At 43.2% G+C, this 16,715-nt stretch overlaps 1 protein-coding gene across 2 annotated transcripts; it reads left to right on the top strand.

Annotated features, from left to right (window-relative positions):
* Positions 1 to 622: 622 nt before the first annotated feature.
* Positions 623 to 12,111, top strand: csnk1db (casein kinase 1, delta b). Of its 2 annotated transcripts, XM_024146200.2 has the most exons (10): positions 623 to 1,102; positions 6,096 to 6,206; positions 6,620 to 6,768; positions 7,006 to 7,234; positions 7,322 to 7,492; positions 7,732 to 7,880; positions 8,043 to 8,211; positions 8,327 to 8,466; positions 9,057 to 9,132; positions 10,195 to 12,111. In XM_024146200.2, the coding sequence occupies exons 1-9, from the start codon at positions 1,027 to 1,029 to the stop codon at positions 9,087 to 9,089; spliced, it is 1,227 nt and encodes a 408-aa protein (XP_024001968.1). In that variant the 5' UTR covers positions 623 to 1,026; the 3' UTR covers positions 9,090 to 9,132; positions 10,195 to 12,111. The 2 variants fall into 2 exon arrangements, with proteins under 2 accessions (XP_024001968.1, XP_070298672.1); XM_070442571.1 differs by lacking the exon at positions 9,057 to 9,132.
* The last annotated feature ends 4,604 nt before the right edge of the window (positions 12,112 to 16,715 follow it).

Genomic DNA, 16,715 nt, shown 5'->3' with positions numbered 1-16,715 from the left:
TGTGTGTGTGTGTGTGTGTGTGTGTGTGTGTGTGTGTGCTTTCATGCGCACATATGTTGGTACGCATGTGCTTGCTTGCCTGTGTTTGCTTTCTGTTGTTGTCCTCTCTGTTGATTTGGCCTCAAATTCAGGTCACAGTACATCCCTGCCTTCGCCACTGTGACATCACGCCAGTGGGACCCAAAAATCCTAACCTAATTAGGAGGAACCACATAACACCTTACATCAGTCTCAACATCCCAAATGGCACCCTATTCCCCAGTTGACTACTTTTGACCATGGCTCATAGGTCTCTGGTCAAGAGTAGTACACAAAATAAGGAATATTGTGCCATTTGGGGCGCATAATGGCCTTAGTTGGGGCAACTTCAACATACTGTGTGACCAGACTCACTTTTTTTCAGTTTCACTATCATTGCCCATATTGATTTTTATAATGTAGAAGTCCTGTTTATAAACATGTTAGTATGTCTTTAGTATTGTTGGATTGATTGTTTTATTCAGTGTAACAATCTTGTCTTTCTTGATACAATGTAGGTCTAAACACTAGAATAATTTATAATTTCCAAAGACCAATGCACCGTCCCTTTTTATGTGACCTGCGCAGGGTTGCTAGGACAAGTGATGTCACAGGCGAGTAACAGCCAGTCCACAACGAAGGACAATCCTACAGTGGGGAAGAAGCTTCCATCAAAATCCGTCTCCATCCTGCTTCATTTCGGGAAAGATTATATTTTAAAAAGCAAGAACATAGTCTACACGTTCTAAGCTTTTGGCAATACCAATATCGTTGTGTTCTGAAAAAGACATAGGTATAAAAGGGATGGTGAAAGTTGGATTGTTACAGAAGGAATTGAATCATCTTCTATTATTCAGGGGAGGGGGGCGTCTGAATAAAGGAGTTTGTATACCAGCAAAGTAAGGTGATATTTGGGGTGGTTAGGTAACCAAAGAGGTCAAAAACACCAGGGTGGATTTTTCAAAACAACACATTCTGAAGATTGCTTCGTAAGAATAACATTGAACCATGGAATTAAGAGTGGGAAACCGATACAGGCTGGGAAGGAAAATTGGAAGTGGATCCTTTGGAGACATCTATTTAGGTGAGTAACGTTAATTAATAGCTAAATTCTCAACAATATTAGCTACACAATAACGTTACCGTATGCTAGTTAGTTAGCGTTAGCTGCTGTACTAGTTACCAAACACCGTCACTAACCTGATAAACTAGCTTACCTTCGCAACATTACGTTGTACTTTAACCATGTTGCTTGGATTGTGAATAACATAAAACAAGCTGTCAATTCTCAGCACCTCTTGTCCCTTTGGCAAGCCAGTAACGTTAACTAGCTATATACAGCCAGTATGAGGAAATAACGTTAGAATAGCCACTAACCAGCTAACGTTAGCTAGTCAAATTGAGATGCCTCTATCCAAGCAAAGCCCATGACAGTTTCACAAAACTGCAGGACAGCTAAAGCCAAGCAGGTAACCAGCTAGGCCTAATTGTCATTATTAATTCAGAGATGACTACCTACCTAGTCAATGTAATCTGGAAACGGCTTGATTGTTATTCATGTCTACTAAATGTTTGGTTTTCAAACAGCATAGGCATGCCCCTGCTGGATCATGGATGGCTTTTTTTTAAAGGCAGAGTTCACTTGACAGACATACTGAAGGACAAGTCACCCACCCCAACTGAGTTTGCCAGTATACATCCCATCTGTCAAATTTCAAGGGATGAAGGGCAGTTCGCTAGCTGCAGTAGAGCTAGCCAAATATCCTGTTCTCAGCTCTGCCCTCCAGGCAGTGGCACTTGCCCACATTTTTAGAATGAAGCATGGTGAAGTTCTGAACTAGTTAACGTTACCCATTTTATAGTCACAGTACAAGTGTACTGTCCTGTAGCTTCCATTTGTTTGCTGCGGTGGCTGTCTTAGAATTTAGGCACGCTACTATCAATGACAGTATTTCTGTCTAGTTTAAGGTAACATTGCTGTAATGCATTGTTGTGGCTAGTTTCAACCATTTGTCACTCAGTCTTGGCAGGGGTCAACTCCCCCTTAGCAGTTGTGTTGACTGTTGCTTGTGTGGTGTGTTTAGAGGCTGGGCACTCTGTTTTTTCCAGTGGTACAGAATCATCAGTCAGAGGCCAACTGAAATTACATTCTGATATGTTATCATCACCTCCAGGGTTTAGCTTACACATACTTTTGTCACAAAGGTCACTGAACACTTCCTGTTTTTGCAAGAGTGAGTTTGAATCTTGTCATGCCATAACTGTAACTGTTGTCATAATGCTGGTATGCTTCGTGGAGTCATGTTTTCCTATGCGTAATAGGGAGGAGTATTCCTATGTTAAATGCTAAATGGGTTTTTACAGGGCCTCATAGAGTTTCTGAATTTGGTGTATGTCCTATCCTCATTGTATGCGTTTTCAGGTGACTGTAGGAATTCCTCTTGTTGAGTTGAAGCAGTAGCACAGTAGCACATCTTGTCCAGCTACAGGGTTCGACACAATTGTCCAGCTTCTTGGCACTACTGTAGCACATGGCAGTTAGTGTATACAGGCAGAAAGAGCTTATTGTTGATGTGGATGACATCAGCAAAGTTTCTAACAGCCATGTCGTTGTTTCACAAACCGTCTGTGTGTAACATGATATGGGAAAGTCAGATGTTTAACGCCTACTACTGCCCTATCTATGTCCTGTCTGTCTGTACTAGCCTGTCACGAGTCACAGCTCCAAACCCCATCCCGCCACCTCTTCCCCTTTTCTAAACAAATAGTTCTAAACCCCATGTAAGGCCAAAAGGCTGCTTGACTTGCTTCTCAGTTGCTTGTTGTTGGATGTTTTGTTTTGAAAGGATTGGGTCATTTGGATACTGACTGGAAACATTTTGTGGCAAATGTTATTCCCGTCTTTGAGTTGTTAAATGCACTGTTTGTGCATATTCGTGTTCAGAGACACTGACTGGGAAAAGTAGATGATTTCTATGTTCTTGCATGGCTGCAGTTATGGTCGATATATGAATTGTGTTGCACATGTATAAGTTATTAAACTTCTATAGTGCTTTTCATAGAATCTCAAAGCGCTTCAAGAACAACAAACAAGCAACATATGATGACGGGTCAACCAATAGAGGCCAAGTCAAGTATGCAGATGAGAAACCGCATGTCCAACTCCAATGTAGCTCAATGTTCCAACTCAACAGACATGAATCGTGTAGGGCTGAGTAGATGTTTTTAGAGGAGTAAACCTGCAATAAGAGTCGTGGTTTTAATAAGGTAATCCAGCCCACCCCACCCACCACTGCTCCAAACCACTAAGGATATGGCGTGGTTGTTTTCCTTTTGACACCCTAGCTGGATTGTATAACCAGGCCTAGAACATCTTTATCTCTCCTAGGCTGCCTGCCTCTTCATCAAGCCTAGAAAATATTGAAACATTAAAACATTCTGACACCAATAGAACTATGTTGCGTTCATATAGTTTGAAGTACACATGAAGTACAATTTGTTCAAATGTGTTTTAATTGCTAGAGCATACAGACTTGATTGCCAACTCTGTAGATTAAAAAAAATAAAAAAACACTGCATTTTCTCAATGCACATGAAGTAATCCATGTTTTGGAAGGCTAAACCGTTATGAATGATGTCAGTCCCATGTGTCTAGTTCTTATCCATTGTAATAGGCTTTGTAATGGGACAGACAATATAATGTCAGCGAGGGGTGGATTTTCCCCTATCCTAGGTCACCTGTGTGTTTCTGCGTACTCCTCAGGTGTCAGTTTGGGGGGGGGGGGGCACACACGCAGGTGTGTGGTGACCCGTCCTACACACACAGAGGGGAAGGGAAGCTCCAGTCAGCTGTATTTCCCTCTGCTCTGCTCTCCAGTGTGGACTAATGCATTCCCCTTTATGTAACCACATGTATGATTCATTCAACATGTTATTGTGTGTGCGTGCATGGAGGTGTTAAGTAAAGTGCTTTTCAGGAAATGGTCTGAGTCACACATGGACTGTAAGCCTACTTTTGAAATGAAATGGCAGATATGAAAAGCTCCCGTTTCCCTCTACTAACATACAGCGCAGCAAATGTGCACATCTTCAATGCATTTAAAAAAAAAACTCATATTGCCCTTTTTTTCCACTTTGTATGAAAAGGGCCTTTTGCAAGCAGCGCAAAGAGAGGTAGGCCCAGTACTAAAGTGTTTTACATTGTAACTCTTCAAGCTGAGTCTTATGTAACACCTTGGACCATTTTTCACATATTAAACATAATTTCATGTTCCTGGGTAATGTTCCTCTATAGTCTCTGCTCTGCTGGCCCTCTATAGCTGCTCGAATCACTCTGAATTCATGTTTTCACTGTTGCTGGGCAGGGTCAACACAAATGACCACAGCCACAAAGTCATAATAATGGMTATTTCTACAATTTATCTTCTTAAAATCTGATTTTAACCTTAACCACACTGCTAACATCATGCCTAACTTTAAATTAAGACCAGAAAGCTCATTTCTGTTTATATTGATTTGTACAATATTGCCCATTTGGATTTTTTGTCTCTGGTAACTAGTGACAACCACTGTGCAGGGAGGGATGGGCCCCGACTCACTCTCTACTCCCCTTCCCTGGTCTGTTGTCCCTTGTCTGTGCTCTTGTAGAATAATGGTTYAGGGGTGGAGATTATGTAGTTAATTATTCCTTGCCCACGAACATTCGACCACCCATCAGAGATGATTGCAATACAGTCTGCTTTCTCTATGATTTGCTTGAACTCGGTTGAACTTTGCATCCAGCAAATTAGTAGATAAAGCCTGTCTGGTTGGAGGGGTGTATGCTGGGAGGAGAATATTCAGAAATCTCTTCCAATACACATTGCCTGTGAGCATCAGAGGTGACCCAGTTGCATGCTCGAGCAAGACATTCATCAGCAATTCTCTGACTATGTTCCTCCATTGAGTKAAAAAAACATGAGCTGTTGCTATCGATAAGGTGTCTGATTCATCATTTTCAKCTCGAATAGAAGTAGAGGGACTTGTCAGAGGTTGTGAGTGCTGAGGGAACTTTATGCACTTGGCCAGATGATTCTGCATCTTTGTTGCATTCTTCACATATGATTTGGCACAGTATTTGCAAATGTACACAGCTTCTACATTAGCTGCAGTGAAATGTCTCCACACATCAGATAGTGCTCGGGGCATTTTCCTGTAATGATTGGGGAAAAAATTGCAAAGAAAACCCAAATATACAATTCCATGTACAGATAAATAGTTAAGCAGTTAGATTAAACAACTCCTTTGTAAGATTTCGTTGCTTTTTAAATGAAATATGTATGGAAACAGGTGAATTAACACTCCTCAGTTAGCAGGCTCAAGCAAGCTAAAACCCACATGGTAGCAAAAACTAACTAGCAGAATTTAACAAGTTAGAAATGATTTAAACACACTTTGCTGTAGGCTACTATTTACTAGTTAACAAAAAATGATGTATGTCATATAAAATATGTTCKCCCCACAATACGTTTTGTAATCAAAACTTACCAGAAAGCATGTAGTCCTTGGCTCAGATAGTGTAGTAGTGTGGGCTCAATAGCATCTCATTAGTGTGCAAGATCTTGAGAATCAGCTGTACATGTGATGGAAGAATGTACTGTGCATGCAGAGGGTTGCAATTCCATTGAATTGGGGATAGTTTAACCAAAATATGCCACAAGAATTTCTTTGTGTGTATCCCACAAAAAGGTTCACTGTTATAAGCTAACTTTTTCAATGAATTTCAGCTAAATTCCCGGGCTTAACTTCCCATGGAAAATTTTGGGAAATTTACCGGAAAGTTTCCGACCCTTTGCAACCCTAGTCTGAATACTTTTGAATGCACTGTGTATCCCCCGTCTGTGCTGCAATGCTCAGTCAGCAGGGACATGCACATCACAAGGGCCCAGAGTTTCCCCTCCCTTCGTGGTCAGGAAAAAAACATCCAGGCCATAAACATTTCTAAGCATAAATCATGCTCTGTGAACCAAAATCAGTAAAATCAGTCTCTATTCATCTCCATACATTTTTTATCGATAGTCCTTCTCTTTGTCCCCCAGGCACAGACATCTCAGTGGGAGAGGAGGTGGCCATCAAGCTGGAATGTGTGAAGACCAAGCACCCACAGCTCCACATCGAGAGCAAGATCTACAAGATGATGCAGGGAGGAGGTGAGACCTGGGTCTAAACCATAATACATGGGCCAGACCTTGCTGTGGGCTATCAGTCCTGGTCTATCTCTCCTCTTCTACCCTCTCCATTGCTGTCGTGCTCCCCCCACCCCAACTTCCCCCATGTTAATGTGGTTTTCACATCGCTGGACAAGGAGGCAGGCAGTCATCCACATGAGTCAGTCAGTCCAGTCATGCCAGCCAGCAGCCTGAGAGAGTGGACTCAGTGGAACCTGTCATCCGATCACAGAGCCAGAGAAACACCACACAGGAAATCACATTAAACCCAATATAGAATGGGATTTAAGTGAACTAGAGATGGGTTTAAAAACAGATTAACTGACCATGATTAAGTTGAAGTCATCAGTTGCTTTCCCACTTCTAACCTCCCATGTGTGTTTCTTCCCTTACAGTGGGCATCCCTACAATAAAGTGGTGTGGAGCAGAGGGAGACTACAACGTGATGGTGATGGAGCTGCTAGGCCCCAGTCTGGAGGATCTGTTCAACTTCTGCTCCCGCAAGTTCAGCCTCAAGACTGTCCTGCTGCTGGCTGACCAGATGGTGAGACACAACTGACGGAGCTGGTGTTCACCAACAGCATTAAATACTCAGRTCTTATGCTGGCTATTAGGGCCACTTGTATCTTCTGAAGTTATGACCACTATATGCTATGAAATTTGCTTGCATGTTCGCTAGCTATTATTTGTTAGCAAATTAGAAGCGCAAAGTAAAGCTCTCCAGGAGGAGTAGTGTTCACTCCTGCTCTTATGTATGTGAAAAAAAACGTTTATTTTTCAGATCAGTCGTATTGAGTACATCCACTCTAAGAACTTCATCCACAGAGATGTGAAGCCTGACAACTTCCTGATGGGCCTGGGCAAGAAGGGCAACCTGGTGTACATCATTGACTTTGGCCTGGCCAAGAAGTACCGCGACGCCCGCACACACCAGCACATCCCCTACCGTGAGAACAAGAACCTGACCGGCACGGCACGCTATGCATCCATCAACACACATCTGGGGATAGGTAGGTTACACACACACACCTGGACATTGATCCACACACTATTCAAACAGGGCCAGTGTGTGACTTTCTCCCTCCCTCTCTCTACAGAGCAGTCTCGTCGTGATGACCTGGAGTCTCTGGGTTACGTCCTGATGTACTTCAACCTGGGCTCTCTGCCCTGGCAGGGCCTCAAGGCCGCCACCAAGAGGCAGAAGTACGAACGCATCAGCGAGAAGAAGATGTCCACCCCTATCGAGGTGCTCTGCAAGGGATACCCCTGTAAGTAGTCTGATTTATCATTCCTGGTTTTAGCATAGTTGATTTGGACAAACACACTCCTACTCTGTGCTTAGGTATGGATATCTATGACAGTGTAGGATTGTCTTTGTTCATTTGATTGTCTGTAATGTTCCTGCACTTCTTCAGAGGCCATGCTGTGACCCTGTAAAGTAAAATGTGAAAGAATTTCCCCACAGGATGATAATAAAGGATTCTAACACTTTTCTCCCTCCTCACAGCGGAGTTCTCCACCTACCTGAACTTCTGTCGCTCTCTGCGGTTCGATGACAAGCCGGACTACTCGTACCTGAGACAGCTGTTCAGAAACCTGTTCCACAGACAGGGCTTCTCCTACGACTACGTCTTTGACTGGAACATGCTCAAGTTTGTGAGTACTGCCTCTATTCATTGTTAATTAACAATCTATTAAACATATACTGTTTTTATTGCACATCTTAATAAGCCTCTTAACCATTAGCCAATGGTACCTCAGTGGCAGTTTTCTGATCTAGTCTCCATTTCTACCCCTCTGACTGCCCCTAATTCCAAGGGGGCCAACCGTGCAGCGGAGGAGGCGGAGCGGGAGCGGAGGGACAGAGAGGATAGGCTGAGACACGGCAGAAACCCTGGGGCCAGGGGACTCCCAGCCGCCTCAGGACGACCCCGAGGAACACAGGATCCGGCGCCGCCTACWCCCCTCACACCCACCTCACACACAGGTTAGTGTCTCTCTCTCTCTCACACACTTTGATGTATGGTTTACATAATAATGTGATTGTCTCTTGTCATGGTCAGGAAGTATTTGTTTCTCCTGTCTCTTTCTCTCTCCTCTAGCCAACATGTCTCCACGACCGGCGTCCGGTATGGAACGGGAGAGAAAAGTGAGCATGCGGCTTCACCGGGGAGCTCCCGTTAACGTCTCCTCGTCCGACCTGACGGGACACCAGGACACCTCTCGCATGTCCACCTCACAGGTACAAGCTCGTCCCATCCCCAGACGCACCCCCTCGGCCCTCACCAGAACATTCCTGACCTCATACGACCACCGCCCATCATGACCCACCCCTCCAGAGGAATATGCAGAACAGAACCAATAAAGTTGTCTATAGTCAAAACCTAAACAGGAATGTCTCTTGACTTTGGATCTCAATAAGGAGTAGCTAGCTGTAAGTCTAGGAGTGCATCAATAAGGCCTGGCTTGCATCAACATGATTCAAGACATCAATAAACATGAAGATGTTTATTGGAGGGAGGCACTTCAACTAGCTAAGTAAAGGCCCCTGGCTTTAGTCTGCTAAACAAGACTAAAGGACAAGATGCAGGGAAGGAAATTCACCCCAGGATTGAGGGTACTGAAGAGGACACTATAACGAAATAGCCCCTCCTTAGGCAACATCACCCTATTCTCCTTGGCGATCTCTTTACATTTCCACCAGGTGATCATGGGAGTTGTAGTTTTTATCTCCCACACATTGGTGTGTTATAGTAAGCATGCCATACTACAMACCCAGATCCAGTTGTCTGACTTGACCTATGGCCTTCTCTCTCCCTCCCCTAACCTCAGAATAGCATTCCCTTCGACAATCACGCCAACTAGATGCTCGCCATATCCTTGTGTGATGGCCCGATGGCCACACTGGGTGAGTCCCGCTGAGGCTGGCGCTGGGTCCTAAAGCACCAGGGATGCARGCCTCCAGTCCTAATGGGAAGTACTGTCTGTCTGCAGGCTCTCGTTCCTCTCTGATGTACGTTATGAAAGGGAGTTGAGACAAGTAGCTTCAATGTTAACAGCTGATGACAAAAGGAACTACTTTTTGTTAGTCAGCTGGCCAGCCTACTCCCTTTCATAGCGTATTGATCATTCAATGAGCCTGACTGGCCAGGTCCTATTGGACCAGATGCCTCAGTTATTCTGATGCATCTGACACTGTCTCCCTTGAGAACTGGAGCGGTGCATTCCAACCTTGTGATAACAAACCCACGTGTGGAACCAGTGTTTCTGCTATTTCTGGCTGTTACCCTACCTAGCTCTGTGACCTATCCTCAGCACAGTGCTTGTGACTTGTTGCAGTGGTTGGACTGTGGTGATGCCTGTCTGACATTCTCCAGCATGTGACTGCATTGGTTCCTATCCTGCTCCTAACTCCCCAGTCTTACCTATAGGAGGGGTGGGTGCGTGTGTCCTTCAAACCCTTGTCTCCCTTGGCTTTTACCACTGCTCAATGCTGCATGGTTTTTCATAGGTCTCTGGAAATTATCACCAAGCTAAAGATTTGCTATGTCTGAAAGCATATACTGCATTTTATTTTCTGGTTCTGATGAGTGAATGACACACCAGACTGAGGCCATGTGGCCCATCGCTGCTTGCCTTCATCTCTCACGCTATGTATCACCCTCAGCATATCTTCTGCACTACATGGAAATACTGCTGTTTCTGCTGAGCAATGTGACAATATTAATCTATTGTCATGCCTTCATGCATGATATGGTTTTGAAACTTCTGATGTTTCACGTCTGGTATTTTTATTTAAATTTAAGTGCAGTGTTGTGTAGATGAAATTGAGTAATAATGTAAGTATAGTTCAGTATATTTAATGATAAGATGGAGATTGCATGCAGAGAAGCGAGAGTAGAGATCCCCGCCTGCTGTAAAGGTATGTGAGTATAAAAGTTGACCCCTCCCCTCTCTCTTCTCCCCTCAGTTGGTGTCTGGCATGATTCCTGGTGGCCTCCACTCTGCAGCGCCTCGATGAGACAAGACCCAKAATGCCACTGGCACAGCAGAGGACTGCGCCAAGCCTGGCTCAACCAATCGGCAGCCAGCTCGCTAACTACTACAGAAACCATCGGAAGACCACCTCTCTCCTGACCTGGCAGTGTCTGGTTGTTCCTTTCTTTCACACTAGTTATCTTGTTCCTTGCCCACTCGGTCTCTCTCTCCCTCTATGCTCCCTTTCTCTACTCTCTCCTGAACACTTACAATTGTTTTGATAAAGAAACTTYGAAATAAGTACCACATCTGTGACCTCTTTTCCCAGAGACATTTTCCATGCCTGTGCAGAGACTGTGGTCTTCGCTGTGATGGCGATCTAACAGAGTTCTTTTAAGACTGAAACGACAACCGTTATTGCCGTGGGTACTACTCCTCATCCATGGCACGTTGTCAATAAAGACACTCATTTCTACTCCCACTGTACATTACTACATAATAAATCTGATATGAAAAGAGCTGATCCAAGATTGCGGCTCTGTTTTAAATGGGTCGTTTTGGGTGTACTGCTTTTCATTTGTACTTATTTACAGATCTGTTTTCTCTGACCACTAGCTGGTTTTCTATTGTTTTCACMGCTCTGGTCTGTAACTCTAAAGCCATTTGTAGTACATACTATTTGCATGTTTTAACACTCAGCCTCCCTTTGAACTGCTAATGTGTAGGGTTTCAACTCTAAATCACATCTGAAATTCTCATCTGTATTTCTAGATGGGGTTTTATGGTCAAAGTTGCTCAAGTTGTATATGTATAGGAGGGCCCCGTAAAGGTTTCCTCTTCTCCCCAACCAAGACAGTCTCTCATGGACTACTGTACAGATCTACATGCTCATTTCCTGTTATTTGTAATATTTCTAAGCTGTGAAATACATGTAATATAGATGTTTACTTTTTGAGGTGAATTTGGGTTGGGTTTCTTACATTGGGTCTGCTCAAAAGTGTGACATCACTGTCCTATAATCGGTCTGGTTCGGTCCAGTTTTGGGCTGTCATAATCATTGTCCGTGCCCAGGCTTTTGCTGTGTCTGTCCAAAAAGATGCAGGATCGTTTTAGTTGGAGTGCCTCAAATTCACAAAAATTGAGAGCACTCGCACAGAGAGACTTAAGTGTCAGTTTAAAATAGCAGCCATTTAACAATGATTTTGTTTTATTGATTGTGAACTGACATTTTTATATTTTCTTATTGGCTCCATGATGTGAACACTGGTGTTATTTGTACATGTTTTGAGAAATTAAATGGTTCTGCACTGATGTGGCTACAAGCAGGGGCAAGTGCACTTAACTAAACATCTGTGTTTACTTTGTCTATCTCCTGATAATGAACCGATTGACACTTCTCTTGGGTGGGCTATGGTCTTTGACGTTCAACTCAATGGTCGCGTTACCCTGTTCAGACGTTGCATGCATCAACCAATGATTGTGTGCCACATCGACTGCTGTCGGGCACGAGATCGCTATAACGTGGTTAGCTGATACGTTAAATACCTATCCATGCTTTGTAAGATCTGACATGCGTTAGCAACACCTGGGCAGAGTAACGCGCCAAATCTCTTTACTGGTCTTCAGCAAAGAGTGTGGAGCAAGAGTTTGGGATATTCAACTCAACCTCAGTCAGCAAAATGTGTATTTTTGGTTCACCCCTATAGAACCATTTTAATGCWGGCCTGATTCCTGACTAATCATTTTATCCTATGGTTTGACCCATGGGCAGTTTGGTCAATCACTGACTCACCCTTCTATGTGTAATTAACTAAGCTACCAGCTCTGAAAGAATATTACTTTATCTCTCATTTGTATTTGCCACTGTATTTGTGTACTTTAAAAACTGTAAATAAATGAAGTACTTGTACCCTGTGTGCTTTCATTTTCAAACGTAGAAAGAAAAGGTTTATATATTTGATGTCTTAACCTGTGTGCAGACTACCACTAGATGCGCACACTGCAATTGCCCTACGCTGGACACCTGAAAGGAAGAGACCTAACCTATGGAACCCTAACCAAGAAGGCCGCAGACCGGAAGCAGTAGGGCTTTCTTGTGGATGCCTCAAGACACAAAGAGGATTTAATAAATTAGTAAATGTCTATCACCCTATATTTGAGATGATCTAGATCAGGGGTATTGCTCTGTTTTACCTGACACCTTTTGTCTTAGGTCTAAATGAGTCCTTGATTAGAGGGGAAGAATGAGGGAAAAAAAGATTTTCATTATCATACTAAAATATAAACCATCCCTGTGTTGGCCAAAAGAGTGTGAGAAAGGGTTGTGTTACGCCCAAAGACCCTTAGAGGGCGTTATTAGACAGCCTTGAACGCTCTCGAGGGGTATACTACAATGCAGAATCAATGACTTAGCCAGCTAACTTTGATAAACAACCAGAAATAAACACTTGATTTTCCTGCTTCGTTAAGAAAGCTAAACATGTGTTCGGTTGTTGAGTCAATTAGGCCGTGCCCATTTCAAGCTTATCTTTCAAAAAATGCAAAAGTTATTTCAGAATATTCAGGCAAGTTAGCTGGCTAACTTCTTGGTCTTGCTTTGTAGTACACCCCTCAGATGCTGTACCTCAGCAAAAAAAACATGATTCAGTCAACTGAGATACACTACCAATTGTGTTAATAATGGTTGTCAATCCCATTTGAAGTGAATAAGGGCCGTTATTTATTTGGCACAGCTCTACCACCAATACACTGCCCCCAGCTAGGGTTCTGTACAACACAAATCTTGCCTAAGATGATTGGAGAGTTGGSCTAACTAACATGTATGTGTGTTTTATAACATACCCATTATAGCATTTGAAGAGTCAACCACTATTCAAGCACTTTCTCAAAAMAATATATTTATTAGGTTGGCATAGSAACACGTCAGGAAACTAACTACACAGTATCTCAGAAAAATAGGTATTGAATAAATCCGCAAGTTTTACAATCAACAAATACCCAGCAGAGGGTGCTCATGGACACGATTGTGTATTTGAGGTTTTGTGTCTGTTTTTCTAGAATTCATAAATACAAAGATCTCACACAGACAGGCAGAACAAGATACAAACAGAGCAGAGGTTAGGACAATACTGACTACACACAGTTTTACAAGTGCAAAGCGAACCTTTGTAGAGCAGAGCAATGTGTGTTTGGCTGGGATAAGTGGTAAACTTGTCATCAAGTGACTTCATTGTAATAGACAATTCAACAGCTGACAAAAATATCAAAATACTAAACTCAGCAAAAAAAGAAAAGAAACGTCCCTTTTTCAGGACCCRGTCTTTCAAAGATAATTCGTAAAAATCTAAATAACTTCACAGATCTTCATTGTAAAGGGTTTTAACACTGTTTCCCATTGTTCAATGAACAATAAACAATTAATGAACATGCACCTGTGGAACAGTCGTTAAAGACACTAACAGCTTACAGACGGAAGGCAAMTAAGATCACAGTTATGAAAACTTAGGACACTAAAAAGAGGCCTTTCTACTGACTCTGAAAAACACCAAAAGAAAGTTGCCCAGGATCCCTGCTCATGTGCGTGAACGTGCCTGCCTTAGGCATGCTGCAAGGAGGCATGAGGACTGCAGATGTGGCTAGGGCAATAAATTGCAATGTCCGTACTGTGAGACACCGAAGACAGCGCTACAGGGAGACAGGACAGACAGCTGATCATCCTCGCAGTGGCAGACCACGTGTAACAACATCTGCACAGGATAGGTACATCCGAACATCACACCTGCAGGACAGGTACAGGATGGCAACAACAACTGCCTGAGTTACACCAGGAACGCACAATCCCTCCATCAGTGCTCAGACTGTCTGCAATAGGCTGAGAGAGGCTGGACTGAGGGCTTGTAGGCCTGTTGTAAGGCAGGTCCTCACCAGACATCACCGGCAACAACTTCYCCTATGGGCACAAACCCACCGTCGCTGGACCAGACAGGACTGGCAAAAAGTGCTCCACACTGACGAGTCGCGATTTTGTCTCACCAGGGGTGATGGTCGGATTCGCGTTTATTGTCGAAGGAATGAGCGTCACACTGAGGCCTGTACTCTGGAGCGAGATCGATTTGGAGGTGGAGGGTCCGTCATGGTCTGGGGCGGTGTGTCACAGCATCATCGGACTGAGCTTGTTGTTATTGCAGGCAATCTCAACGCTGTGCGTTACAGGGAAGACATCCTCCTCCCTCATGTGGTACCCTTCCTGCAGGCTCATCCTGACATGACCCTCCAGCATGACAATACCACCAGCCATACTGCTCGTTCTATGCGTGATTTCCTGCAAGACAGGAATGTCAGTGTTCTGCCATGGCCAGCAAAGAGCCCGGATCTAAATCCCATTGAGCACATCTGGGACCTGTTGGATCGGAGGGTGAGGGCTAGGAGCAATCCCCCCAGAAATGTCTGGGAACTTGCAGGTGCCTTGGTGGAAGAGTGGGGTAACATCTCACAGCAAGAACTGGCAAATCTGGTGCAGTCCATGAGGAGATGCACTGCAGTAATTAATGCAGCTGGTGGCCACACCAGATACTGACTGATACTGACCCCCCCTTTATTCAGGGACACATTATTCCATTTCTGTTGGTCACATGTCTGTGGAACTTGTTCAGTTCATGTCTCAGTTGTTGAATCTTATGTTCATACAAATATTTATACATGTTAAGTTTGCTGAAAATAAACGCAGTTGACAGTGAGAGGACATTTCATTTTTTGCTGAGTTTATCTATTCTATTATTGGGTAATCAGCTTTTATATGGCCATATTCAATTTCACAGCATCTTCAGATGCCAATGTGTCAGGTTTAATAAAGAACTACTATACACTGAGTATAACAAAGAACCTTCCAAATATTGAGTTGCACCCCCCCCCTTTTTGCCCAAAAGAACAGCCTCAATTCGTTGGGGCATGGACTCTACATGGTGTCGAAAGCGTTCCACAGGCATATGTCAAGTTGGCTGGATGTCCTTTGGCCGGTGGACTATTCCAGCGTTGCAGTTCTTGACACACTCAAACCGGTGCGCCTGGCACTTACTAAAACTCTGTTRAAAGGCACTTCAATCTTTTTTTTTGCCCATTCACCCTCTGAATGGTACACATACACAATCCATGTCTCAATTGTCTCAAGGCTTAAAAATCCTTCTTTAACCTGTCTCCTCCACTTCATCTACACTGATTGAAGTGGATTTAACAGGTGACATCAATAAGGTATCATAGCTTTCACCTGGATTCACCTGGTTAGTCAATGTCATGGAAGGAGCAGGTGTTCTTAATGTTTTGTATACTCCATGTATAAAATAGGTTGTCCTTCATATTACAAATCAGTGGGTTGGAGACTGGGCTGGGGTTTAGCTATGATGCTTAGCTATAATGRCACATCCTGTCACATGTTAAGGGATCCCCTTTTCAGATTTAAAAAGATCCTGACAGTTGTGTAGTGTTTTGTTTGGTTACYTTTAGATACACCAACAATACAAAACAGTATCTTTGTAGACTCCCATCTGTAGACTGACAACATTCTTACTCCACTTCTCAGCATAAACACTTGGTATTTGAAACAAACAGCATTCTAGCAGCCACGTGACWCGTTGATATCCTCAGTATGAGAACTGTCCATTTCAACGTGGTTTACCAGACAAACACCTCAGCTGTAACAAAGTCCTTACAGTGGAAGACAGAGAAATACATGTAAAATGAGGCTTAAGAAACTTGTATAGATACGTTTAACTCAGCAGTTCATGGAGTAAAATATATTTGTATTAGAAACTAAGATGCATGTTAGGTTACTGGCTGAAGATGTGTTGTTCATTGAAAGAAACAAGTGATATTTATCTCAACATCGAGAGATGTTCTCATAACATTTCACCAAGCACTTAGACCTTACTGTAACAAGTAAAATGTACTCGGTAATATTATACCCATACAAGTTAAAGGCCCAGTGCAGTCAAAAACYTGATACCTGTGTTTTTATATATCCATCTCCGCATTAAGAGATTAGAGTAATACTGTGAAAATTATGATAACGCCCTTTTTAATGTAAGAGTGGTTTGAAAGAACAACCTGAAATTGCAGCCTGTTTTAGTGGGATGGAGTTTGGGTCTGCCTGGTGACATCACTAGGCAGTAAATTAGTTAATAGACCAATAAGAGTTCCAAACCTCTATAAGAGCTAGTTTTCCCCTCTGACAGGCCTAGCACAATTCTTGCTTGAGAATTTTTTCTTTGCTAAAGAAGCTATTTAAAAAATATATATTTCAATGAAGAATTTGAGCATGCTTCTCAGTCCAATGCTAAGCCTATTCTGGGTTCGGAAAACCAACTAGATGTCTTAACTATTTTTTAACAAGGCAAGCCCGTTAAGAACAAATTCTTATTTGCAATGACGGCGTACCCCGGCCCAATCACAGCCGGTTGTGATAAATCCTGGAATCGAACCAGGCTCTGTAGTGACGCCTCTAGCACTGAGATGCAGTGC

Source organism: Salvelinus sp. IW2-2015, unplaced genomic scaffold (assembly GCF_002910315.2).
Source record: "Salvelinus sp. IW2-2015 unplaced genomic scaffold, ASM291031v2 Un_scaffold16323, whole genome shotgun sequence".
Lineage (NCBI taxonomy): Eukaryota > Metazoa > Chordata > Actinopteri > Salmoniformes > Salmonidae > Salvelinus > Salvelinus sp. IW2-2015.
Note: the sequence above shows the minus strand (reverse complement) of the source record. Positions and strands in the feature narration are given on the sequence as shown.